This window comes from Schistocerca nitens, chromosome 11, assembly GCF_023898315.1.
Source record: "Schistocerca nitens isolate TAMUIC-IGC-003100 chromosome 11, iqSchNite1.1, whole genome shotgun sequence".
NCBI lineage: Eukaryota > Metazoa > Arthropoda > Insecta > Orthoptera > Acrididae > Schistocerca > Schistocerca nitens.
Window position 1 is genome coordinate 89,855,662 of NC_064624.1, and position 27,341 is coordinate 89,883,002.

Genomic DNA, 27,341 nt, shown 5'->3' on the forward strand with positions numbered 1-27,341 from the left:
TTCCGTGTGTGCAATGTTGTCCAAGTACTGGAAACCAGGTGCGAGGGGAGGGACAGAGTTGTCAGTTCGATCGCGGACATCCGGGAAGAGGGAGTAATCGAACGGGGGATCATCGGGGATGGAAAACACATCGGAGAGGTTAGAGGCAAAGTGATTGGCCTTACTAAGGGAGTCTGGAAAGGGGTGATCATCATGGAGAAGAGGATAGTAGAGGGAGGGTTTAGTTCCGGTAACGCAACGGAAGGCTGACCAGAACTTGGACGAGTTGACAGGGTAGCAATTAAACGGGTGCATGTCTGTCGCCAGTCCCGGCATTTCTTAGCCGCGAGCAAATTACGAATCTGTCGCTGGGGTTGCCGGTGACGTCGTAGTGTGTCTGGGTCACGTGTGCAGAGGAAGGCATGGTAGAGACGGCGGGATTCACGGAGGAGGACGGCCTGTGGGGGTAAGGTAGGACGGTGGGGGTGAATGGCGACAGTAGGGACGTGGGCCTCCACGGCCTCAGACAAGGTCTGCTGGAGAAAGGAGGTGGCATGGGTTACATCGTCAGGGTGATGCTAGGTGAAGAGGTGGCTATCGGCCTGGGTGGAAAGGGTATCCCGGTAGGCATTCCAGTTGGCACCGGAATATTCACGGATGTACTCAGGGGGAAGGTCAGTTCGAGGGTCTGGGCAGGGGCGACGACCGTCTGAAACAGTGAGGAGGACAGGGAGATGGTCGCTACCAATAGGCTCCAGGACATCCACCGTTATGCGGCCAAGGAGGTTGGGGGAGGAGAGGATAACATCGGGAGTGGAGTTGGATTCGGGACGGGTGTGCTGGGGGATGGAAATGAGGTCACCTTGAAGGGAGGAGAGGAACCGCTGCCACCGCCGTAACTGGGAAGCGGAACGACTATGGATGATGAGGTCGGCGGCGATCACGTAGGAGGAGAAGGTACGGTCAATGTGGGAGAGGAAGTCGAAGGGAATAGGGGCGTTAGGGCGGACATAGATGGTGTTGCAGGTAACGGTAAGGCCATGGAAGAAGAGACTAAGGATCAGTTGTTCGGTGGGGTCGGGAAGGAGAGGTTGGAGCCGAACAGGGATCTGGCGGTGGTGACCAATGGCAACTCCGCCACGCGCAATCGTGAGCGGATTATCGGAGCGGTGGAGGAGGTAGGGCGAAGTGTGGATGGTGTGGTGGGATTGGAGAAAGGTCTCTTTGAGGAGGAAGGCATCCACACGGTGGGTGGCAAGGGTGTGCAGAAAGAGGTTCTTGTTGGCGGGAAGGGAGCGGATATTGTTGAAAAGGATACGGTGCTGTCGCACCATGTCAGGGATTTAGACAAGGGTGTCGAGACGGGAGAAGGTGAAATGGGCCTGGTTGTTGGAGTAGGTGGCGTTCATTTTGAGTTGGAAAATGGAACGGGCGGCGAGGGATATCTGTTGGAGAGTGGGGGGGCGCTGAAAAGAATGAACATTCTGAAGGACGATGGTGAGGAATCTGATGATGTCCTCAGCGGTAAGGGGGCGGGCGAAGGGTATTTCTGGGAGGGGTGGGGGCGTCCAGAGGACGGACAGGGACGGTGACTTCAGGAGTGGTCGGAGAGGGTCAGGCTTTACACTTTTGGGTGTAGGTGGGATGGGGGAGATTGCAGGTATTGCAGGAGGGAGGGGATTGAAGGTTAGGGTACTGCCGGAGGAAGTGTGCTTGCCTACAATGCGGGCAGGTGGGGGCCTCGCGGCACTCGGCTGTTGGGTGTGTGTTATAGCGCAGACACCTCTGGCAGCGCAGGGATTGAGGAGGGGAATGGGAGGGGTCGACCTTGTAGCGCTGGTTGAAGAGGAGGGCACCCTCCATCAGGAGATGGTCAATGGAGGGGGCGTCCTCGGAGAAAACCCGCATAAGGCGGGTGGGGCTGGCCGAGTTGAAAATGCAGCGGACGGCCCGCACCTCCATTGTGGGATGCGCCTTGAGCTCCACCAACACCTCCTCCTCCGTGATCGTCGGGCTAAGCCGAGTGATCACGGCGGTGAGGGTCGGCGGGCGACGAGGGGGTTGGGGTTGGTGGGTAGGAGACGGAGAAGGAGCAGGGGTGACAGAGGCGTTGGGGCCAAAACGGGTGATGGGGAGGTGGGAGAGGATGTCAGTATGGATGGTTGGGCTGGGAGAGGAGATGAGAATGGAATCCCGTCTGGGAGTGAGGAGAGAGATGGGGGACCAGGGAAGTGTTGGCGGAGGAGGAGGGAGAGATTCTGGGTCTCGAGAAGGGAAGGATTGGGACGGGAGAGGAGGTATTTGTATAAAGAGGGGGGGAGGAGGAGGAGGAGGAAGAGGAGGAGGCGGAGGAGGAGGGAACAGGGCCTGGTGGGGAGACATCAATGGCATCCTGGGGGGGGGGGGGGGAAGGAAGATTGGTTCAAATGGTTCAAATGGCTCTGAGCACTATGGGACTTAACATCTATGGTCATCAGTCCCCTAGAACTTAGAACTACTTAAACCTAACTAACCCAAAGACATCACACACATCCATGCCCGAGGCACGATTCGAACCTGCGACCGCAGCGAAGGAAGATTGGGCGGGGCCTTTTTGAGAGCAGAGGAAGTGGAGGTGCCACTAGGGCATTTAACGGCGGCAGAAGGGTGGGTGGTGATATGAGGGACGGGAGCTATAGGGAGGTGACGGGAAGGGGCAGGTCCCGGTGGTGACGCAGCAGTTGGTGCTGGAGATGGTGACAGTGAAGGCGACGGCGACAGTGGTGGCAGTGATGGCGAGGGCGATGGGGATAGTTGGGCATGGGCAGTGGCCCGACGGGCCACCACCTTAGTTGGAGCTGCAGTGACTGGCCGAGGGATTGGGGGGAAAGGATCAGAGGGAGAGGATCGGGAGGAAGAAGCTGGAAAGGGGGCGACAAAGAGCGAGGGCGAAGGGAGAGTGAGAAGAGGCGGGATGGAAAGAAGGGGGTGTGACTGGGTATACCATTTTATGGTGGTGTTGGTGGCGGAGGGGGAAGTATAAACTATGGCTGTGGTGGTAGTGGTGGTGGGGGCTGACATGATGACAGGGAGAAACAAAAACGCACAGGACGAAAAAGAAAGGACAAGAACTGGGGACAGATGAAGACGAAGACTGATGAAGATGAAGACGGAGGAAGATGAAGACAGAGGAAGATGGACGAAGACCAGAGTCCCACGCTGCTGGCGCTGGCACTGACGGCGACGGTGACGGCGACGACGGGTGGCAGGAACGCCGCAGCTGCTGCTGCTGCTGCCACGGACGGGGCCGGAGCTGCTGCTGCTGCTGCTCCTGGGCTGGCTGGCTGGCTGGCTGGCTGGCTGGACCGCCGCCGCCAATGCAGCTGCTGCAGGAGGACTGACTGGCTGCTGCCGGCTGGTCCGTTGCTGCTGGCCGGGACCAGGACCGGGACCGGGACCGCTGCTGCTGCTGCTGCTGCTCGGCTGGCTGGTTGGCTGGCTGGCTGGCTGGCACCTGAAAAACCTAGCACTTCGATTTGTGCAGGAATGGCACAATCAAAGGGCGGTAACCTTGCGGAGTACCGCCGGAGATGGATTACGTCTTTTTTTTTTTTTTCTTTATTGTAATTTTAATCACCTATACAGGCGGGCTGTCAGCAGCATATTACGCTGCTCTTCAGCCTTAAGTGGAACCATAACATGACATAGAGGTGATACAGACAATATAAAAAACGGCGGGCAAAAAATGGAGAGTACAAAAAAACAATAAACATGAAGCTGTTCACGCTGGACGATAAAAACACTAACACTTGTTGACACGGAGCACAAAACACGGAGGACGGTGACGGCACATTTGAACAGTGAAGTTATAACTGCGAAAGAATGCGAAACACAAAACGAAGCACACACACGAGACACTGATGGCGATGATCTCCGGCGCGCGAATGTTCACTATGCGTGTGCGAGTCCGGGGACCTGCCAAGAGAGGAGGAGGAGGAAGGGGAGTGGGAGAGCGAGAGTGGAGAGCAGAGATGCCACGGGCAGGTGAGATAGGGGGGAGGGAGGAAGGGGGAGGGGAAGCCCGGGGGAAGATGGGTGGAGGGAGGGGACGGGGGAAAAGGAAAGAGAAGGGAAGGGAAGAGAAGGGAGGAAGGGTGCCTAGACACCGGAAGTGGGGGGTGGGGCAGGGTCAAAGTTGATAGGAGGGGTAGATGGAGGGGAGGAGGACAACATCAGGGAGGGGGAGCTGGCGGAAGCCACCTTGGGAGAGGGTAAGGAGGGTGGAGAGATGGAGACCAGGTGGGACGTGGGAATACAGGCGCGGCAGCGGACGGGGGTGAGAGAGGATCGGGGAGATGAGCGAGTGAGGAGGATCGAGTTTACGGGAGGTGTACAGGATCTGTATCCTTTCAAGGAAAAGATGGAGGTGGGGCAAGGGGATGAGATCGTACAGGATCCGCGTAGGAGAGGGGAGACGGATGCGATAAGCGAGGCGGAGAGCATGGTGTTCATGGATTTGGAGGGGTTTATAAAAAGAAGGGGGGGCGGAGATCCAAGCCGGATGGGCATAACAAAGGATAGGGTGGATGAGGTATTTATAGGTGTGGAGGATGGTGGAGGGGTCCAGACCCCACGTACGGCCGGAGAGGAGCTTGAGGAGACTGAGTTGGGAGCGTGCCTTGGCTTGGATTGTCCGGAGGTGGGGAGTCCAGGAGAGGCGATGGTCGAGGGTGACGCCAAGGTACTTAAGGGTGGAAGTGAGGGCGATAGGACGGCCATAGATGGTGATGTAGAAATCAAGGAGGCGGAAGGAAGGGGTGGTTTTGCCTACAATGATCGCCTGGGTTTTGGAGGGATTGACCTTGAGCAACCACTGGTTGCACCAAGCGGTGAACTGGTCAAGATGGGATTGGAGAAGGTGTTGGGAGCACTGCAGGGTGGGGGCAAGGGCAAGGAAGGCGGTGTCATCGGCAAACTGGAGAAGGTGGACGGGGGGTGACGGCGGCGGCATGTCCGCCGTGTACAAAAGGTACAGAAGGGGGGAGAGGACGGAGCCTTGGGGCACACCGGCGGAGGGGAAAAAGGTGTAGGAATCTCTGTTATGGATGGTGACATAGGAAGGACAGCGGGAGAGAAAGGAGCCGATCAGACGGACGTAGTTAATGGGAAGGGCGAAGGTTTGGAGCTTGAAGAGGAGACCGGAATGCCATACGCGGTCATAGGCACGTTCAAGGTCCAGGGAAAGGAAGATTGCGGAGCGACGGGAATTAAGCTGGTCGGAAAGGAGATGAGTGAGGTGAAGGAGAAGGTCGTCGGAAGAGAAGGACGGCCGAAAGCCACACTGGGTAACGGGAAGGAGGCGGTGCTGGCGGAGATGCTGTTGGATGTGTCGGGTGAGGATAGATTCCAGGACCTTGCTGAAGACCGAGGTAAGGCTGATGGGACGGTAGGAGGAGACGGCGGACGGCGGTTTGCCGGGTTTAAGGAACATGAGGATACGGGAGGTTTTCCACAGGTCAGGGTAGTAACCGGTGGACAGGACTACAATGTAGAACCTGGCCAGGGCGGAGAGGAAAGAGACAGGAGCTTCACGAAGGTGACACGATCATGACCAGGAGCGGTGTTGCGTTTTGTGCGGAGGGTAGCAATGAGATCCTGCGTAGTGATAGGGGCATTGAGTTCCGTGTGTGCAATGTTGGATTATGTCTTTCAAGTTCACCTATATTAGTTTTCTGTGCACTTCATTCATCTCGCTGTTCACTTTTTTCTATGAATTTATTTACGCATGACCGAGTGGACAGACAAACAGAAAAAGTGGATTGCTGGTGACACCGCGATCGACGCAACTTGATCTAAACATTTCGCCTTCTGAAAATGATGTTTCTACAGCAAGCAATTCTGCCACAGCAGAATTACTTTGACGCTCCTGATCAACAGGCGTCTAAAGGGAAGCCTAACAGACACATCATTGTGGTCCAAAACCACTCGGAAGTGACGTCAAAATGACGTATACACAAACGCGCTGCACACTTGTCGACTGATCGAGATCTGTGGTCGAATCTAGTTAGCGGGAAAAGCGTCTGCTTTGTTCTTCACTGTCATACTGACCGTGTATCTTGAGTGGTTGTGTTTTCGCTATCGAGTGAAATGTCTCAGGTGTATGAAAACATCTTTCGTGACGCTCTGAAAGATTTCAGAGTTTCAGAGGATGGCCTGATTTCAGGCTATTGTAATTCGTTGGAGGAGGTAATAATAATTTTATGTTAGAATTGGCTGGCAAAAATATGCGCATTTAAAGACATTAGGAACTCTAGAAAATAACTTTTTTTCTGCCGCCAGTTAAGATTTCATTTTAATAAATTTTATATGTCGCTTTCCGCTATCGGATTCCAATTTTTATGTGAGTTTTTTATGTATTATGCAGTTTTTTCTTTGTTTTCGTTGTGAGGTGCTGCACTGTTACATTACCTTTACTGTAACATATACACGTGGAATATTGTAATTAATGATCGCTGTTTAGGAAGTTAATGGCAACTTTGTTTCAAAATTCGTCATCTATGTATTACAGTAAGAGAAACTGAACATTGCAGCAGCTCAAGCGCAAACGTCGTCTCGAGTAAATGGCATAATTTAGAAGACACACACATGAAAATGGGACTCAGGGCCTGGGAACAGTCATGCAAAAGGAAAATAAAAAGCAGTATATTTGCAGCTAATGTCATTGCCAGAGCGTGAGCTCTGCATTCCACATAAAAGTAGCCTTCATTTTCCCAGGAATTTTACGTAGTTCTTTCTAATTGCAGTATCAGCTCCTGTGCATAATTGCACAAATCCATTACTTCTGTTTTTTGTGCTGGCACTGAGCTGAATTTCATTGAGGTACTGAATTCAGAGATTAGCTAGAAAACTGTCTATGCAGGGATATGGAGCTGTGTAATTCAAATGACTGTAAGATCCTTAGTTTCTCACCAAAGTTTCAGCAAGGTCAGTGACATCAACTATGAAACAACTTTTTTCATAAATAGCACTGTAATGAATGCCATTTTATGCAAATGTTGCAACATGACCATGTTTGGCCTCCCTACTGAATTCTGAGCAAAGGTGTATTGTTGATGGATGCTGAGTGAGAGCTTTATGTTCAGGATACCATTGCTCAGTAATAACTGTCCGCTTAATTAATACATGTTACGATGTTTCAATTATTACCATTGCTTAGGTGGCTGCTTAAGTATGTGTGGATAATGGAACTCTATTGGGATTGCTGGATTATATTGGTAGACAGTCTGTCAGGATCTAAAATTTTCTCAGCACCATACTGAAATTTTGATGGTAACGTAAGCTGTTTTAGTCTTTAGAAATGCTCGTTGGTGAATATGGGTCCTCATAAGTTATAGAACGTTATGACACTTTGAAGCCCTCAAAGTTAAACTTCTCTTACAGGTGTTCTTTCACATCTACACTCTTTTCTTATTGCCCTGCTAGATTTTATTTTAATTTCTTCTATTGATCTGGCTTTTACTGGAGATGATGTTGATGGGAGTGAGTTATTAAGTCATTTATTTATTTTTCTTATTTTTTCCTCTCACAACATAGGACTTGGGATGAGGCAAAATTTCTTCTGGAGATATTATCTCAGTTCTTCTGCTGGATAGTGTTGACTTCTCGAGGCGGAGAAATGTTGAGGTCTGCATCTATAAACTTGTCAGGAATACCAATAGTAGAAATAGATGGCAAATTATTTTTAAGTTTGGAGTGTATCAGTCAAATAAGCCTTAAAAGTGCTGTATTATTTCTGTTGGTGATAAGGAGGAATTTTGGCTAACCAGCCCAGATCGTGATTGATTTTGCTCTATTTGTCATTAGATAATTTCCTGTATCATACAATAACTTAAGTAAGACTTCAAGACAAGAAGTCATAGCTTATGGCTTGTATGATGTGGCAGAGTATGCAAAATTATGCTGTTTTTTTTTCATATGATGATTATGCAGAATCATAAGTTGTGGTCTTTGAGGGGAGTGTGTCATGTACATAATGGAAGTTTCATGAATTCTGTGAGCAATTCGTTGTATCATGCTCTCTTTCCCAGGTCTTTGTGTCACAGATTTCAATCCCTTTGCAAATTAATGTGCCAAGATGCTTGCAGATTTTGTGATTAAGCTTAATGGATGTTGTATTGAAGTAATGTAGTCAGAGGTCTTCCACTTTTGTTAAGAGTTTGACAGCTGAAAACTGATATTTTTCAATTGTAGGAGAGAAATCTTTTTGTAATTTTTACAAAAACTTTTTCATGGATGTATTAACCAGTTTCAACTTTCATCAGTTGTACTGGATAGTTTTGATTGGTGATTGTCTTATTCTTAGTATATAAAACCTGGAATATGCATAATTATTATGCTTAATGAAGCTTTTGTTGTCATAAGGCAAGGCGTGCTTGAAATGAGGTTAACTGAAGCACTGATCAGTTAACCCCAAAACTAGGTCATTAAACTTCATGTGCACTTGGAAAATATTTTTCATCATCATAATCACAACTGAAAGAACATTTTATGGTCACAATTTTAACTGAAGTCAACAGTAACATAATTTGTGTTCAGTGAATAACAATGGAATAAAAGCAAAAGAGCAAACAAATGAACTCCCAATTTTGTTAACTCATCCATGGTTAATAACATAACACTTACTTTAGCTGTCAAAAACATCAGATGTGATGAAAGGCTGTGTACATTAAATAACTGAATTTTGTAAAGCCTAAAATTTCCCTCTTCATTCATGATTCCCAGTTAACCTTCAGTGTAGTTACCCTCAGTTTATGCTACTGGTCACTTTATTCTCAGGTGGAAACACTTCTCGATCAGCTGAAAACTGTGGGGTTTTCATACTGCGTGAGAAGTAGTCGTTTTAAAGAGCCATCTTCAGATGTTATGAAAAGTAAGTGAACTGCTGCATTAATTACTTTCTGTGGTTTACCATTTTAGTTCATATATGTATACTTGAAGGAAGAACTTAGTTTGCTGGAATTAGGGATAGTATATATACTGTAAATGGACATTTCTTTCTAAGCTGCACTAACAATTGATGGAATTGACTCTTTTTGTTATTGTTAATAGTTGTTGTGATATGCAAGGCAGAATTGTATTAATTATTTTCCTCTGTGTTGTTGACTTGTTTGTCATTTATCCATTTTCACAGCCATACACTCAGTAATGTTTACACACTTGCATTTGATAATAGGCTGATTAAAATTATTTGTTGGTTGACAATTCCTGTCGGAGCTGGTTTCCTCCAATCAGAGTGCTGAATGCGTCAGGTCTCTGTTCGCCATTTCCTGACTGCCACAACAGCTGATCAATCCACTTCCATTTTCTTGTCCGACTTCCTTTCTTGATGTGTTTGAACGCCATGCAATCATTTGCTGCCTTCAACCAGATTGGCCTTAAACAACATTTTAAGACAGTAGGCATAACTACGTATCCTTACAATATCTTTATGGTGCTAGAGCTAGCTTTAGCATTGTAACATAATGTGAAAGGCTGATCTGGTTGAAGGCAGCACATGATCGTTGGGACCAAATAATCTTAAATTAGTGTAATGTAGAGTGGTGGCATAGTGCAACGGATAAGAAACATTCCTGATCCATATAAAGTTGTGGATTTGAGTCTTGACAGATTCTTTGATATTTTTTATACCAAATATATTATCAAAATTACTTCATTATTTTTATTCAGTTAATAGGTTTGGATGCAGTTTTATTTCTAACACTCTGCTGTGTCATTTTCGACATTGTATTTACTTTTTAATTCCTTGTATTTCTTCTTCATATCATTATTTCATTTGAACTCAGCTTGTCACCTTTAACATGTAACTGAATACAAACCAGGACTGCTCATCAGTTGGTAATTTGGTAGTCCATGCAGCTTGTGAGAGGACAGTTTCAGGTGCCATAATTAATGAAAGTAAGAAATTAGTTTGCTTTTAGCACTGAAATACAATTTTTTTTCCCTTGAGTTTGCTTATAGAGAATAGCTTCAGCTAGTTTCCTGCCACATGCTTAGTGTTGGATGTTTCACCATCAAGCCAGGCCAGGCAACAGCATTAGGTGTGAGGCTCTGCTGCGACTGCCCGTGGTCAGTGTATTAATTGTTGTGAACAAAGTATGATTAACAGTTCTTCTGTAGAATGCTGACAGCCACTTTCTAGAATATATTGCACATCATGTTATGGTTAGGTTATCAAATGAGTTTAAATTCTGGGCTATAAAATGTCGTATCTGCCACTGTTATGCCATTGGTCACTCCAAAACCAGTTGTCAGCAGAGCATGTCATATTCATGTTATTTCATAATGGCCACTTCCAACACTGCACAGAGTTACATGTATACGTCTCCCATCCTTTCATAATCCCAACCTGTGCTCTGCCTCTACTGAGCTAAACCTACTTTTTTTAACATGAAAATTAAATTGAACAGCACTTGCTGAGTGACGTGCTCTGTTTGTTGCCTATAATACAGCAGCAGCTGGTGTGCTAACACTTTAGCAACAAGTGACAGATGCCAACTAACAAATAATTTTAATGAATCTATACTGCTGTGTTCATGTTGAAATGGTTTCTATGGTTTTCGATAATTGTGGTGTTGATATGTAAAACAGTAGTCAGCTCATTGCACCTATTGACAGGCATGTTTAGCTTTATTGTCTTCAGAGTTAAGTTTATTTTTTGTAATTGCACATTTATAGTAATTACATTTTTCTACATAAGTGTTCTTCACATCTCCTTTGTTTACAAAGAATATTAATTCCACATTTATTGGAACCACAATAAAGCACTTCAGTTGCCCGAAATCAGTATGGTATCCTCATTGCACATGGCAGACAGTTCCATTTCTTTGCTAGATACAATAGGTGTGACATCCTGTAAAATTTTGCTCCAGTACTATGTAAAGTAGATAGACAATCTGCTTCCATCAGTTCAGAACTTTGACAATACCTGTCAAATGAATGAAATGTTTTCTCACATTGTATTTAGTTAATTAACAATAACATATGTGAATTATTTAACAATAACAATGTTTTTTTGTCTGTGAGAAATATATTAACTGTTCCAGGTAAAACAAAGCATTTCTTCAAGCAAATGCAGGGACATGTCCCTATCCCCTTTTTTGGTTGCGCATTTGCAGTGGAGAGTGTGTGGTCGAGGCACTGTGTTTTGGGGCCAAAATACTATAAAAGTAAAGAGTCTAGTGTACCTGAGCACTTGGTAATATCATGCTGTGTTAAGATATACTTACTTTCCATAAAACAAGTTTGTTACAGGGAAAGTTTATTAAATAAATTTTATAGTAGTTCTTTACCCTCTTTAGGAAGACCATGTGACTCCTCGTAAGAGACTGAGGATCATGGATACTAGAAAATCCAACTGCCCAGCAACTTTAAATATGAAGTATATAAGGGTGTATCCTGATTACAGTATGCACTCAGCAACTGAACACAGGGATACCAAGGCAAAAGTAAGTATCCAGTTTGGGTTCTGCTTGGAGAAAATTTTACATGATCAGTTGACGGTATACTTTAAAATCTGTTGTTTTTAATGCTCTTAATTAAATAATTGATACATTTTTGTCTTACAGGTTCTTGCAAGTCTACAGAAAGATTTGGCATTGCCATGCCCGCCTAAGAGCTATCTACATTATTATTTGACTGCTTCCCCAGCAAGTGCACACACACATGCTACTGAAAGTGTTGAAGCAAGTGGGTACATGCATCCTTCACTTGTAAAGGAAATCAAAAACTTAGTACTCAGTGGCATGACATCTCTCAAAGTCATTAAGTTGGCTCTAGACAGATTTGTTGAAATCAATTTCACTGGGACACACATACCAGGTCAAATGAATACTACCTTTTACCCCACAGAGAAAACTATTTACAGTCACATTTATCGGACCCTTTATGGTACAAATAAAGTATTGTTTGACGAGACTAGACTGCAGAATCAGGTTACAAAGACTCGAGCAATCACATGATTTATTATAGACATTGTACGGGAGCCAATGGAGAAGTGAAACCATTACTTTTTTGCTATCAGAGCAGTTGGCAGAGAGATCTTTTGAAGAAGTATGGGGGTAGTTGTTTGTTAGATGCAACATACAAAACAACAACATATGATATTCCTTTATTTTTTATAGCTGTGAAGAGTAATGTGGGCTATTTGGTTGTCGGTTTTTTTTTCATTCAGATTGAAAATGCAAGATCCATTCATGAAGCACTAGACATTTTCAAGGACTGGAACAAGGATTGGAATCCCCTCTATTGGGTTACTGATTTCTCGGAGTCAGAGATAAATGCAATTGAGCAAGCATTCCCTCAGACAAAAGTTTACTTGTGCCTTTTCCATCGAAAACAGGCATGGGGAAGATGGTTGGAAAAAAAAGGATAATCTACGTGTACCAAATGACATGAAGACATTTCTGGATATGTGGCAAGAAATTTCAGAATCACCAACAGAGAGAGAATTTAGAGATCGCGTAGCAGAGTTGCGAACGCATGAGGTTTCTCGGAGAAACGAGCGTGCATGGCCATACTTTCAACAGCAATGGCTAACGGTATGTGAAAGATGGGTGAAAGCGTATGAGGACAAGGGCAGATTTGCAACTATTGACACTACAAATGGAGTTGAAGCCATGAACAAGATTGTAAAACATTTTTTCCTAAAACACAATTCAGACAGGACTTTAACTGGGGTTACTAAGGTTATAATAAACCAGTTTCTTCCAAACCTAATTAGAAAGTACTGTCTGCAGAATTCTGCCATCAAAGCTTATAACAAAGATGTTCCACTGTTTTTGCATAAAAAAACAAACAAGTTTGCGAAACATGTCATGCAGCGATATGCATCAGCAAAAGTTGAGTTAACTGCAAGATCAGTGAGTAGGAGATCGGATGGTTCGTTTTGTGTGGAGAGTGCAAAGTCCAAAAACTGTAATTATGTTGTAAACTTTGATATACCAGATTGCACATGTGAAGATTTTCGGAGATATAAATACCCATGCAAGCATTTCTGTGCAATCTTTATTTTTTACCCAGAGTGGGGTTTTGATAAAATGCCAGAAAGTTATAAGACTAGTCCATTAATCTGTCTTGATGAAATGTATGGGGTGGGCTTTAGAAGTGGCTCTTCAGTAATTTCAAATGAAGGCAGTAGTAGTGACGAAGCTGTTGAGGAGGCAGTTGAAGCAGCTGAGGAGGCTGTCGAGGTTGAGGAGGCTGTCGAGGTTGAGGAGGCTGTCGAGGTTGAGGAGGCTGTCGAGGTTGAGGAGGCTGTCGAGGCAGCAAATACAGATGGTGTTGTTCAAACCCAGAATATTCCTTTGCAGCAGTTTGAAGCAAGGGAGCTGTGTAAACAGATTTATAATCTCACATACAACTGCAGCAACAGCGAAACATTACAAAAAGTACTTGAATCACTGAGCAACTGTGTGCAAGATTTGCAATTATCAAATCCTGAAGTTGGTGGTCTCCCATTGGCAGTGCCATCAACTTCCAAACAATAGCGAAGAACGATGCCAAAAGCCTTACAAGATCTGTCTTAAACACATTATAACTTCCCATTTGAAGGGTAAGAAATGACGGTTTATTTGAATTTTAGATAGCTCTTTGTCTATGTAAAATACAAATAAGCTCCGTCATTTCTGATCCTCGAGATGGAATGCTATGAGGTCTTTATGTTGGTCTCTGCTTTTAAACTTTGTTGCACATTTGAATTTCGAAGTAGCAGTAGATAAAATATTATAAAAAGGATAGTTGCTACATTTGTGTGTGTGTTTGTGAGTGAGCGAGTGTGCGCGCGCGCTTTTGAAAAGGCCCTTGTTGCCCGAAAGATAAGTCCGACAGTCTTTTTGTTGTGCCTTTCTGTGACTCAGCATCTTCACCATTTGGTAAGCAGCAACAACTATCCTTTTCATAATATTGTTACATTCCATCCTGGATTTTTTGTTGTTCATCAGAGAAAAGATTTTTCTGAGGAATTAAACTAGATGGTAGTGTAGAACTTGCAAACTTTTTAAAATATGAAGTAAAAGATTTTAACTTTAAATTAGTTTAATTCAAATATGGGACAATGTTGAGAATTGAAAAGGTGGAAAAAATAAATAAGATATATCTTAGTGGCATTGAGATGTCGTATGACTGATGGAGGAAAGATTTTGCATTTCTTTTTCCAAGTAAGAATGCACTTGCTCTCACTTGCTTCAGTACATGTCTAGTGATTCACATGAAACAGAGAAAAAGATAGACTGCCCTGTTAATGAACATGAGATTGCCCAGTATCACTCTGACAGAAGAGTATGGTGTTTCCTTGATATGGTATCTGGTCAGCAATGTCATTGGGACCAAATGAAGTAAGTATTGACTTTTTTTATTTGCTTTGGAAGCTTAATGTGTATCAGTTACCTACATATTGGATATCTACCACCTTGGTTCTAATGTTCTTAATAACTTTGCAGAGCTACTGCAGATACCACACAGAAGCAATTACTGTTACTGGAATACCAGTAATGTTTATTAAATTCAGTTGTAAAGTAGTTCTGGGCATTGCAGCTGGTGAGCAATGTCATTGGGCACCAAAAGAAGTGAGTACTAAATTTTGGAATTGTGCTTTGAAAACATGTGTATCAGTTGTCTTCATGTTGCATAACTCAATTACTTGTTGTTAATTTATTTGTTAGGTTCAGTTATGATGGATTTCTGGCCTTCAGTCCATGGGAAAATTCACACCAGATTGCATCAAGACTGTTATATTCCAAGGATATCTTGGAAGATTGATAGTATTCCTGAACGAAAACAATCCATATAGTATTTCACGTGTGTATCAAATTGCCATTTGTTGTGGCACATAAATGTTTGCAACTTGATTGTAATTTTTGAACAGTTTCTCAACAATCCAAGAATTTCTTGTAATGAGAAGTAGACATTGTTGCTTGGGTAAAGGAAATACAAATCACGGTCAATATAACTACCTTATTAACTTTCCACAGAGAAATATTTTTCACTACTGCTACTTAAAAATTCAAATGTGTGACAAAGTTTGCTTACAGAACTTGGCATAAAGATCTCCCTTATTTGTATTTTTTAGGTAGCTCTTATTGTTTGATCCTTCAAATGGAATGCTATGACCTCCATGTGATCTATTCCTTAGTAGTTAATTACACAAATATATGAACATTACAATGAGAGGGGTCTTTATGCCAGGCCCTGTAAAAGTAATGGCATCTTACTTAATATTATTGTTGGGAATTTGATGGCACAGCTGTGGGGAGACCACAAATTTCAGGGTTTGCTAACTGCAAATCTGGCACACAGTTGCTGAGTGATTCAAGTACTTTTCATAATGTTTCACTGTTGATACAGTTGTATGTGAGATTATAAACCTATTTGAACAACACCTTCACTTCAAATTGCTGCAAAGAAATGGTTACGGTATCAGTGTGATGCTCTATATGTGTTTCCTCAACTGTGTCCTCATTGCTACTGTCTTCATGTGAAATTACTGCGGACACACTTCTGAAACCAAACCTGTACATCTTGTGAAGACAGATTAATGGGCTATTCCTGCAGCTTTCTGGTATTTTATCAAAACCCCACTCTGGATAGAAAATAAAGATTGCACAGAAATGCTTGCATGGGTATTTATATATCTCAAAATCTTCACATGCGCAGTTTGGTAGAGCAAAGCTTACAACATAATTAGTCTTTGAACATTGTACTCTCCATACAAAACATTGTCCAAGTTCACATTCATTCACTAATCTTGCAGTTAATTCAACTTTCCCTGGTGCATATCACTGCATGACATGTTTCACAAACTTGCTTTTTTTTAAAAAAAATGAAAAAACAGTGGAACATGTCTGTTATGATTTGATGGCAGAATTCTGCAGACAGTACTTTCTAATTAGGCTTGGAAGAAATTGATTTCTTATATCCCTAGTAGCCCCATTGAAGGTCCCATCTTTGTTCCATTTTAGGAAAAAAAATGTTTACAATCTTGTTCATGGCGTCAACTCCACTTGTAATGTCAATGGTATCAAAATTGCCATTGTCCTCATAAGCTTCCACTCACTTTTCATGTATCAATAGCCACTGCTGTTAAACGTACGGTGATGCATATTTGTTTCTCTGAGAAGCCTCACTATCTCTTCTGTATGATCTGTAAATTCTCTGTTGGTGATTCTGAAATTTCTTGCCACATGCCCAGAAATCTCTTCATGTCATTTGGTATTTATTCAGCCATCTTCCTCAAACCTGTTTGACTGAAAAGGCACAAGTAAACTTTTGTCTGCGGATATGCTTGATCAGTTGTGTTTGTCTCAGATTATAAGAAATCAGTAACCCAGTAGGTGGGATTCCAATCCTTGAAAATGGCTAGTGTTTCATGAATGGATCTCGCATTTTCAACTTGAATGAAAAAGAAAACCAAATAATCCACATTACTCTTTACAGCTATAAAAAAAATAAAGGCATATCATGTGTTGTTGTTTTGTATGTTGCATATAACAACTATCCCTGCACTTCTTCAAAAGATCTCTTTGCTAACAGCTCTGACAGAAAAAAGTGATGGTTTCACTCCTCCATTGGCACCTATACCATGTTTGTAATAAATCATGTGATTGCTTTATTCCTTGTGCCACTCGTCAGCATGATTCTGCAATCTAGTCTCGTCAAACAATGCTTTATTTGTACATTACAAGGTCCAATATGTGTGAATATAATTTTTTTCAGTGGGGTAAAATGTAGTATTCATTAGACCTGGTATGTGTGTCCTAGTGAAATTATCAATAAATGTATCTAGAGCCAAATTATTGGCTGTATGATGTCATTCCATCGTGCACCTGAATTTGTATTTCCTTTACAAGCTATTGTTAGGATGTGTGTGTGCTGATTTGCTGGAGAAGCAGAGAGATAGCGTTTCAGCTATCTTTGAGACAGTTAAAGGAGGTGCTTTAGAAATGAGTGTCCTGATTGATATGAAAAACAGTTTTCAAATTTTCTGTACAAACTATAAACAGTTCCTCAGTTGGTGATTGTGGAAGAGATTGCCATAGCCACAGTATTGATCCACTGTCAGGTGGTAAACCTAGGATTTCCTTCCAGTATGAGCCAAGTGAAGTAAAACTGTGGTTGGAGAAATGTTTTATATTCTTAAACTGAGTATTTGTAACCCATTATGGTGGATTGCAGTTCATGTGTCAACACTTAAAAATGTTTAGTTCTTCACTGATGACACTTGATACAATTTCAATTTTTAAGGCTATTCTGTGTCAAGTTAAATTTTGAATGATCCATTTAAGCTTATTTTTTGCTGTGTGGCAGATGGATTTATGTTCATGTAATATTTTTAACGTTGATTGTAGTAAGGTGTAATAATTTGTAAATGCCCAATAAAATAGATTGATATTTATATTTTTTGTTTCTGTATAATAATTCTGTAGCTTGGTGACCTGAGGTGTGTGTGTGTGTGTGTGTGTGTGTGTGTGTGTAAGATATTATCGTTTCATGGGAAATGTGGCAATAACAGATCAGCAATTGTGTGCAGAATATACCTAATTATCAACACCTGTAAGCAGCTAAAGGTCTGGATTTCAGTATAATTTCATTCTTAGAGAGCTGCAAGATCACCAATGGTATCTGTACAGATACCAGCTTCATATAAATTAGTAAGGTTTTTACTGACTATTATTCACCAAAGCCGACAAAACAGGCTGCATTCAGTAGTAGTACTACATAATGGTGATACTTCAGTACAACTTTGAACCCTTTAAGTGGTTTAGATCAGCAGGAGCAAAGTATATTCTTCAAGGTATGTTTCACATGCAACTAAGAAACCTTTGCCTTGAATGTCGTGTGATTTGCACTCTGCTGCTAAGTTTTCCTTTTAGATTTATTAAATTTCTTAAAGAGGCTTCTGTTACAAACACTAGCAATCCACATAGGTAACGTGTGACTGATATTCCTTATGTATCACAACCTTATTTCAGTTTCACTCTGTTGTTGCTGGTAACTGTTGTGATGGAAGAGTTGATTTGTGCCACATTAAGGAAGATTAAGAAAAAAGTCATTTACAAACTCGTGAAAAGGAGGCAGGGTTCCCCAAAAGTGTAAAGGTTGCCATAAGCAGTCACTTTTGTTGGATTAAGTTATTTCCATATCCTTTCTGGATATTTCAGCCAGCTGCATCCTATTGTAGAGATAGACTAACCAAAAACCTTAGTGTTATATGAACAGAGCAGAAAAAACTTTATTAAATACACAAAGGACTGGTAACTACCTTCATGTATGGACCACTTTCCAAAAAATACACTGTGTCAAGGCATTCAGATTGTACATATTCTTTCTGAATATTTTTGTTGTAGCAGGAAGAATGGGGATTGTTTAAATTACCTTTAACGTAAGGTACATTAGATTGTGTATAAAATTCATCAAAAGAGTAAATACGGGCTCTTACTTAAACTGTTTACTATAACAAGAGAAATTAGAGTAAAATATTATAAGAGACAGATGAAGACTAGGTGGGAGATAGACTAAGAAAATAATTTCACATGGTGATGAAAGACCTGCACCCAAACAAGGCACCTGGAGTAGACATTCCCTCACATTTGTGGAGATCCTTCAGACAGACAGCCAAGTCGAACTATTTCATGTGGTATGCAAGATAAGAGACAAGTGAAAACCTTCAAGTTTCAGAAGGAAGTAATAATTCCTATTCCAAGAAAACCAGGCACTGAAAGTTGGAAATATTACAGAACTATCAGTGTGGCAAGTCATGGTTGCAGTTTGACACAAATTAAGTAAAGAATAGTGGACAAACTGGTAGGTGCCAACTGACCTCAGGAAACATTACTTTGGTATCTGGGAAAAAGTAGCAACACATGAGGCAGTATTGGTCCTATGAAAAATCTTACAAGAGGATATAGAGAAAGCTCTTGACACTGTTGGCTGGACTATACACTAGGAAATTCTGAAGGTAGCAAGGATAAAATACAAAGACTAAAATTTGCACACTGATGTAACAGTATGTGTAAAGACATGAAAAGTGTGCAGTCCTTGGGAAGGGAGTGAGACCGGGAGTGAAGTATTGTAGAAGGTGAAACCACGACTTGCAGATGTATGTTTAAAGGGGTGTTGTTCCTGTTGCAGAGGAATTAATTTAGTGTACAATCCTTACTGTGATTTGTATTACCAATGTTTTGAGGGGAATGGAAATATTAAAGTAACGGTATACAAATTCAACAAAGGTTTTTTAACTAATGAGTATCATCTTCAAGCTCTGATTCAACATGCATTTAAAATGCTTGGCTATATATCATGGCACTGTCTGTAGCTCTTGCCAGTTCATTACACACAATTCGAAGATTCAACAGTGGAACGAAAGACCTGACATAAAAGTAGTGTTCATTGAGCGATTGGATATGACAATTGTTCTATCCTGACAATATTTTACATATAAATTATAGCCATACGAGTTGATTATCAATTGAATTGGGTGTACACAGGTATGATCAACATAATAAACCCATAATAAATATCACTGGTATCTTTAAGTACTCATCTTAGCAACTGAAACGGCTACACATCTATGCTGATAACTGAAGCCATGTTTAACATCCTCAGATGTATTTTACTACATTAGATTCAGTTCTCATTCTATAGACCCAAAAATGAGATGGGTTTCTTGGATATGGAATATGTCAAAGTACAACATAAAAAACAAAGACCATCTGAATATAACACTTCCCTGATCACATGTCAGGATACTTTAAAGATATGTGAATACATAACAGATAAACTGGGACTGCCAACGTTTACAGAATTAATACACTCAGAATGAAACAGTTATGCACTTTTAACAAATTTATCATACACACAACACCTAATCTTAACTGTTGTAAAACCAAACCTAAGACATTTTTACTCAAGCTGGTCTAACAGTCCCTGTTAAGATATTCATTTATAGAGGGAGGAGCTGCCTGCCTAAAAATCTTTCAAACTCTGTTTAAACTGTGCTGTTTCTGAAACAAACTTTTTAATGGTAGCTGGCAATTTATTGAAAATGTGTGTTCCCGTAAACTGGACTCCTCTTTGGACCAAGGTAAGCAATTTTAGGTCTTATTGTTCCTAGTATTTTACTATGTGCTGAGCTATTGTCTGGAAATAAACATGTTATTTGCAACCAATTTAAGGGATAAATATACTGAAGCATTGGTTAGAATAACCACTTCCTTGCTCAGATTTGTACATGATTATATGGAATTTACAACACAATTGAGTCTTATTACATGCTTCTGCAGTCTAAAAACTTTTGCTCGGTTTGACGAGGTACCTCAAAATATGAAAGCAAATGAAGTAAGCAAGTTTTTTTTCTCATGTGCCAACAAAACAAACTTAGCATCTGGCAATTTAACAGATGAGGTCATTACTGTAGACAGGAATAAACAACAGATTCAAGATGGAACCTTGAGGAGCACCACATGTAATTACTTCCCAATCAGACGAAGACTATTTGCTTACTCTGCATGTATTTGCAGTGACACCCTTGTTTCCTTTTAGTTAGGTCAGACTCTAACCATTTTGCAGCACTGCCAGTGACATCACAATATTCTAATTCTCTTGAGAGAAAGCTGTGATTCATAGTCAAGGGCTTTTGACAGGTCACAGAGAATGCCAGTAGCCTCTAACTTGTTTTCTTATGAATTATTCCCACTGTATGTGCAAATACCCTTCTCTATATCAGTAAGCATAAGGAACCCAAACTGTGACTTGGATGATATATTGTTTGCAGTCGGATGCTTAAGAAGATGCTTAGACACAACCTTTTCAAATATTTTTGAAGACGCCAGCAAAAGTGAAAATGATCAATAATTTGATAGTATCTCTTTAACGCTCTTCTTGTACAGAGGCTTAACTTAGGCATATTTTAGCCAGCCTGGAAATGTTCCACTGATAAGAGATTGATTACACAAATAATTTGAGGTGCAACTCAACTCACATGAATACACTTTGAAAAACTTCACTAGAATACTTTAAGGATTTTATGATGGATGCTGCTACTTAGGGAGAAGTGAGTGTCATTTCCATTTTACTGAAGTTATTTGTAGGGAGTGGTCTCAGATGTTCAATTGCACTGTTAACTGAACCTGATAACTTGAAGCTGTCAGTAACAGATACAAAGTACTGCACCTATTTAAGAAGTTTGCAACACTACATGCATTTGTTACTAATGTCTCATTTACTTTAATTTGAAGTGTTACTGGAATTTTCAAAATTCAAAACCTGTATGTATCAGCATCAACAAGTTTAAATAACACATGGCTTTATCTCAATAGGAAGTCAGACTGCTACTTAATTTACAGATGGCAGCAGAAATGATTTTCTTTCAGTGTTATCTGTAAGGCAAACAGTAGCCTGTCTTCCTAATCACAGTTAATGTAACATAGCTGTTACTGTAGTCTCTTTAAATTTGGTCGTCTTGTCATAGTGTATCAGATTATCTTATCATTATTTACAGGATACCAGATGCATTAGTAAAACAAGTGTTTTCTGGAGACAATTTCTTAATCAAAACTGTGTAGCACAATAAATACCTTACATCTCTCAGTATTTGAACATCTGAATCAAATCTACAGTTACTCTGCATTATGTGGTGCAAAATGTAAATGTACTGTGATACTGGAGGGGTGCAGAACTAATTTTTATATGCTCTCACAGTAAGAATGGTTACAAGAATGCTTTATGGAAAGCTTCATAGCGTTCTGTTTGTAAATTTTTAGTAAAATTTTCCAAAACTGAAGTCACAGCCACATGAGAAGAAAGTCCACATGACCTGGATTCATATACAAAATGAAATATTTCATTCAGCTATGAATTGTGCATAGTTAAATTGCCAGGAAAGTGGAAATAATGTGAAAGGTTTAAGACAACACTCTTTGTAGGCCTAACACAGCCTGTCATTTACTCTTCTTTCTTGCTGAGTGAGCTATGCACCCCATAGCAAACTGCCTTGTTTCTTATGCAGTCAAGTTATTTACCCATTCTTCTTAAATCATATATAGTTTTTGTGTGACACTGCATGGCACAACACACAAGTATTCTTACTAATTTAACTGTGTGATAATGAACACAGGAAGTAGTTTTTAAAGAATTTTATGTTGCCCTTGGAGGTTTCTTTCATGATCCTTTAAGGCCGCTTTTGCATGATCAAAATTCATTTGTATGATCATAGAAACTATTATTCATATAAAAGATTAGCTGTCCTATGTATAGCCAAACAACTACCCCTTAAATGTATAACAAAGCCTGCTTCTTCTGAAAAATTGTTTTCACAATTAACTGAGAAGACGACAAAAGGCATTAACTTCCCATGAGGCATAATTTAGAAATTTTAACGCAAGTAACAGCTGTTGGTAAACCAATATTTCATTATAACTGCACTGGAATCTTACGTATCCCATTAAACGAAAATTTATAGCCTTATCACGACACTATTCTTAACAGTTTGTTTTTTCCCCCAGTATGAGCTGCGTACTCAACAACAAATGCTATTTCTCGTAAGCAATGGCAATGTTTAGCTTCTCTCAACGGTTATACATGATGGTTTATGGAATGTGTAACGGACTGCATTTATTATTTAGGTGTATAACATTTTATGCTACCTATTTGGTCCTCGACAGAATAAGCAGATCAATCACAGCATGGTCAAGAAACAGGTAAAATCCGATAAGCTGAGAATCCGTACGATTTATTTACTTCTACGTAATTTATAAATACATTTCCATTTCTCCGCTACAGTGTACGTGCGATAACAGCCACCTTTCTTTCACATTACGGTCACATATCAGCGGATCACACTCGTTTCATGACGATCCAGCAGACACGCACCGACGTTTTAACATACACTCCAGTGTGGTCCGGAAACTTTCACGTAACTCGACTCTACCACGGATCTCGATACTCGACAAGCGTGCAGCGCGTTTGCTTATACGTCATTTTGACGTCACTTCCGAGTGGTTTTGGACCACAATGATGTGTCTGTTAGGCTTCCCGCGTCTAAAGGTAGCGAAATGAGGGATGCTCAACTACCGGACCTACCGATAGATGGCTCAACCAGCTGATTACTGTCGTCTGTATTGTCCGCCATATTCGAATTTGACAAGAAGTTTTTCTCGGTCTGTACGGTGTATAAGGAATATCAAAATGGTGATTTCTTGTTCCGATTTCAACTGTACAAAGCGATGGAATAAGGAAAGTGACTTACCATTTCACAGGTAATAGGACTACCGATACAATACGATAAAAAAACAGACTTAGTGCGTTTGCTAATTCGATGGTTTTGAACAGGTTTCCTCTAAAGCACCCAGAGCTGCTAAAGAAGTGGATTACTTCCGTGAAGCGGAAAGGTTTTAATCCTACATCTTGCAGTTTTCTTTGCAGAATCCATTTCCGACAAGATGATTATGTACTGAGCCCTGGAACGTGGAAGAAACGTCTCAAACCCGAAGCAGTACCATCAGTTTTTGACTTTCCGACATATTTGATGCCACCAAATAAACAGCCACGACGACATGTTGTTAGGATTTTGAGTTTTGAGTGACAACGATGCTTCTCCATTTGAGGTAGCTAATTAATTTCCTTGCTATGTGTCTGCTTTTTACTTTTGTGAATTTATTTCGTACGGACACAAATGGGCTACATAGGTCTAAGCAATGTTGTAATCTAGGTCCATATTTTTGTTTTTAGCGTTCTGTCACGGAATCCGTGCTCGATTTGCCCCCTGCAGAAGCTACTGATTTCGTGGAGAATGTTGTCAATGAGAATTCTTCCGTGGAAAGCATGTCCCATTTATCCAATGCAGAAGCTGCGAATTGTGTCGAAAACGTTATTATGATGTTTTCACACCCCCAAAGCTTTCTTATATTATTTTTTCATCAAGCCTTGAGTTATTTCATTCATATATAACAAAATTATTTCTTTATTTCAGAGTGCAGTTGGTTCTTCAGTAATTGATTGTGGTATACAGTCGAAAGTAGAAATGGAAGACAAGGTGACCGAAACTTGCAATTTTTTCTCAGACATTGTGCACGAATTAAAACGTAAACTGAAGTGCGTCCGTGAAAATCTTCGAAGAAGAGAGAAGATAGTGTTTTCCATGGATGACATCATAAGTTCATTGAAGGAGAAGGGCCATCATCCTGAGAAGTTACATAACTTCCTCCATCATCAGAAAGGAACACAAGTGGAATCAGTGTGCAATTTAGTGAACAATTCTCTCTCGTCAAAGGGTAATAGATACACAACTAATGTGAAAAATGTTTGCTATGGCTGTGTACTTTTATTCACCAGCAGCATATGAATACCTGCAAAAATTAATGCCTCTGCCCCATAAATCATTGATTTCCAAATGGGTGGCAAGTGTTTTTAAGTCCATTGATTTGAACCCAATTGTAAGGGACCAGTTCAGTGATTCACGTCTAATTGTAGACAGTATGGCAATTAGGAAGCAAGTAGTTTGGGACCAAGGAACTAAGCTATACACAGATTTTTTAGACTTTGGTGGGGAAGTGCCTCAGTCAAAAGAAGTAATAGAGGCATCTGAGGCTCTGGTTTTCATGCTTGTCTCTATTAATGGCAAATTTAAATGCCCGATTGCATATTTCTTTATCAATGGTGCACAGGCAAATAATCAGGCCACACTGATAAAATCTGCTTTAGAGAGGCTGCATTGTTCTGGCATTAGGGTTTGGTGTTACATGTGATGGCTGCAAGGTAAATGTAAGCACTTTACATTCACATGGCTGTACTTTAAACTTTTACAACGGTGATTTTAAAAGCCACATTCCTCATCCTGTGGAAAAATACAATGTTTATTGTATCTTGGACATGTCATATGATTAAGTTAGCCAGAAATGCTCTAGCAGAAGTATCTGCTATTGAGTCTCCAACTGCCATTATTAGATGGCATTTCATTGAGCAATTGAACAAGGTACAACAAGAAGGTATGACATTTGCCAACAAACTATCAGGACAACATGTAAGTTATGTAAATAGAAAAATGAATGTTTCATTAGCTGCACAGACTATGAGTTCTAGCGTGGCAGATAGTATAGAGTTTTTGAGGAGGGTTGGTGATCCAAATCTTAAAGGAAGTGAAGCAACAGTAGAATTTTTTTATTATATTGACAGGATTTTTGATATTCTGAACTCCAGAAATCCATTAGGTAAAGGGTATAAGAGTCCCCTGAGACTTGACAGCAAATCTTATTGGCTTGGTATTTTCAGAGATACTGAAAATTATATCAAAAGCTTAAAAATCATTGGTGTTCCATTGCTGCTCCATGCAAGAAATACTTTTGCTTTTGGGATAATTTTCAATATGCAATCAGTCAGGCACATAGCTCTGGCAAGTATGCTTCGTGTTGAATCTCCTCTGAAGTATTTGCTAACATATAAACTGTCACAAGACCACAAAGGGCTTTTTTTTCCTGCATTCTGTCCAGAGGTGATTGGAACAACAATCCAAATGCATACCAGTTCAAATGTGCCATGAGAAAGTTGGTCTTAGGTAACAGTGTCACTGCACTGAATGGGAATTGCTCAAATTTTAATGTGTGTTGTTTGCCACCTGTTTATGATTTTCATGCAAGAAAGTGATGAAAGTGCTGCAGAAAATGAAGTAGAGAAGTGGTGTGCACTTCTTGATGATAAGATTAAGTTCTCATTTTACAAGCAAAAAATATTCTATTATATTGCAGGGTATGTGTCATTGCACCTGTCAAGGCAGATCACATACAAAGACTGTCTTCACATACAGAAGCCACCAGTAGTTAAATCTGCCTTAGAATGTGATGCTCTCTATGCTTTTGCCAATATGGCCAATAAAAATGCATTTGTAGAATTTTGTTAACTGGGGAAAACTGGTTGAAACAAGTGACTGCGTGTACCCTGTTGTAGAATATTCAGAGAAACTGTTTCAGATGTTTGTGATTGCTGGGGATATGCGACAGAAGTATATTCAGGCCAAGATTTTGCATTGTGTTAAAAATAAAATTGTAGATTAGCTATCTGCTGCTCTTGGTCATGATTACCATTATAAAACTGGGATTGAGTATTACATCAGACTCAACTTGTTTGTAAGATTGCATCCCTGTACTCCAGCATATGCTTAAAAACATATGGAAAAAAATGTCTTGGTGAGAAAATTTTAAACAACAAATCAAGTATAAGGCAGAAGTTAAATAAACTCATATCGTTTAATCATGTATAGTGCTCAAATTGGAAAAGATTATGTAATGGGACATTCCATGCAGATGGGTGTGACATTTTTACAGATTTCTTAAAACTATTTTGTACATAGATTTGTGGTTGTGCAATGATGAACTTGAAAGGATGAATCACATTGAAGTAAAATTAACTCTCTACATCCTGTGTAGATATTGTAACAAAATTATAATTGTTTATTATATAAGCTTATTTTAAGATGTTTGGTGTTACAAAATATGCACTTGCTTTAAAAACAGGTGATTTGTGTGAAATTAATGAAAAAATTATGTACTGGGACTTATTTGACAAATGGCTTTCAGTGTGAGAAAATATTTACCTCAATAACTACATCAACTTGAATTTATCACTTTAAGAAAACAGTTTAATCATAGGATGGGTGTGATCTAATGGAGTATGCAGTGGTCCTATGTTTCAAAAAGTAATGTTTGTGGATACTCTGCAACATAAGAGCAATAAAATTGTTACTCTGTTAATTTTTGTTTTAATACTTCCTAGAATGAACACAATGTTCCAATTGATCATAAGCATTCTTATTACTTTAGAACCATTCTATAATAAGGGGGCCTGAGTCAGGCAAAACCTAATATTGTGAATTTTGTCTTTATTTTGCTAGGAGGTCTTTCTGTTATATTTTCCTGTGTTGAGGGGGGGGCGGGGAGAATGCAAATAATCATATGTAATTATCTTTCTAGCACTACAAAGTACAGAATACAGTGATTACAGTTACACTTGGAAATCTAGGAAATTTCAGTATTCATGTTACATGCCTAATTTTCATGAACATTTACCTTAATTACACGGTTACACTTTTTGCTGATTTGAACTGTGTACTACATGTTAAAAAGATTTTGTTTGGTCATAGTAATAAAAGCATTTCATTTTGTTAGTTCATATGTCCCATACGGAACTGAAATTATCAAGTTATGATGCCAAAGGAAGGAATTAACATTAAGCAATCTTACTTCACAGAAAATATGTAACAATGGTTACACTTTTTGCTAGTTAACTTTAACATAAACCATTTAGTTTGCCATTAAGAGTGAAAGCAGTTGCACAAGTCTTGT

At 40.7% G+C, this 27,341-nt stretch overlaps 1 protein-coding gene and 1 long non-coding RNA gene across 7 annotated transcripts; both read left to right on the top strand.

Annotated features, from left to right (window-relative positions):
- Window positions 1-11,407: 11,407 nt before the first annotated feature.
- Window positions 11,408-17,376, top strand: LOC126212895 (uncharacterized). 5 transcript variants are annotated; one of them, XM_049940413.1, is made up of 5 exons: window positions 11,408-11,462; window positions 11,583-13,205; window positions 13,242-14,348; window positions 14,454-14,579; window positions 14,676-17,376. In XM_049940413.1, the coding sequence occupies exons 2-3, from the start codon at window positions 12,294-12,296 to the stop codon at window positions 13,500-13,502; spliced, it is 1,173 nt and encodes a 390-aa protein (XP_049796370.1). In that variant the 5' UTR covers window positions 11,408-11,462; window positions 11,583-12,293; the 3' UTR covers window positions 13,503-14,348; window positions 14,454-14,579; window positions 14,676-17,376. The 5 variants fall into 5 exon arrangements, with proteins under 5 accessions (XP_049796370.1, XP_049796371.1, XP_049796372.1 ...); XM_049940414.1 differs by having other exon boundaries at window positions 13,260-14,348; XM_049940415.1 differs by having other exon boundaries at window positions 13,278-14,348.
- Window positions 17,377-23,009: 5,633 nt separating this feature from the next.
- LOC126212902 (uncharacterized) lies at window positions 23,010-26,750 on the top strand. 2 transcript variants are annotated; one of them, XR_007540989.1, is made up of 2 exons: window positions 23,010-23,264; window positions 23,338-26,750. It is a non-coding gene; the product is annotated as an uncharacterized LOC126212902 (long non-coding RNA). The 2 variants fall into 2 exon arrangements; XR_007540988.1 differs by having other exon boundaries at window positions 23,431-26,750.
- Window positions 26,751-27,341: the final 591 nt, after the last annotated feature.

Excerpts from the sequence above, each read along its gene's own strand:
- LOC126212895 (XM_049940411.1), top strand. The coding sequence starts at position 12,294 with ATGCAATTGAGCAAGCATTCCCTCAGACAAAAGTTTACTTGTGCCTTT.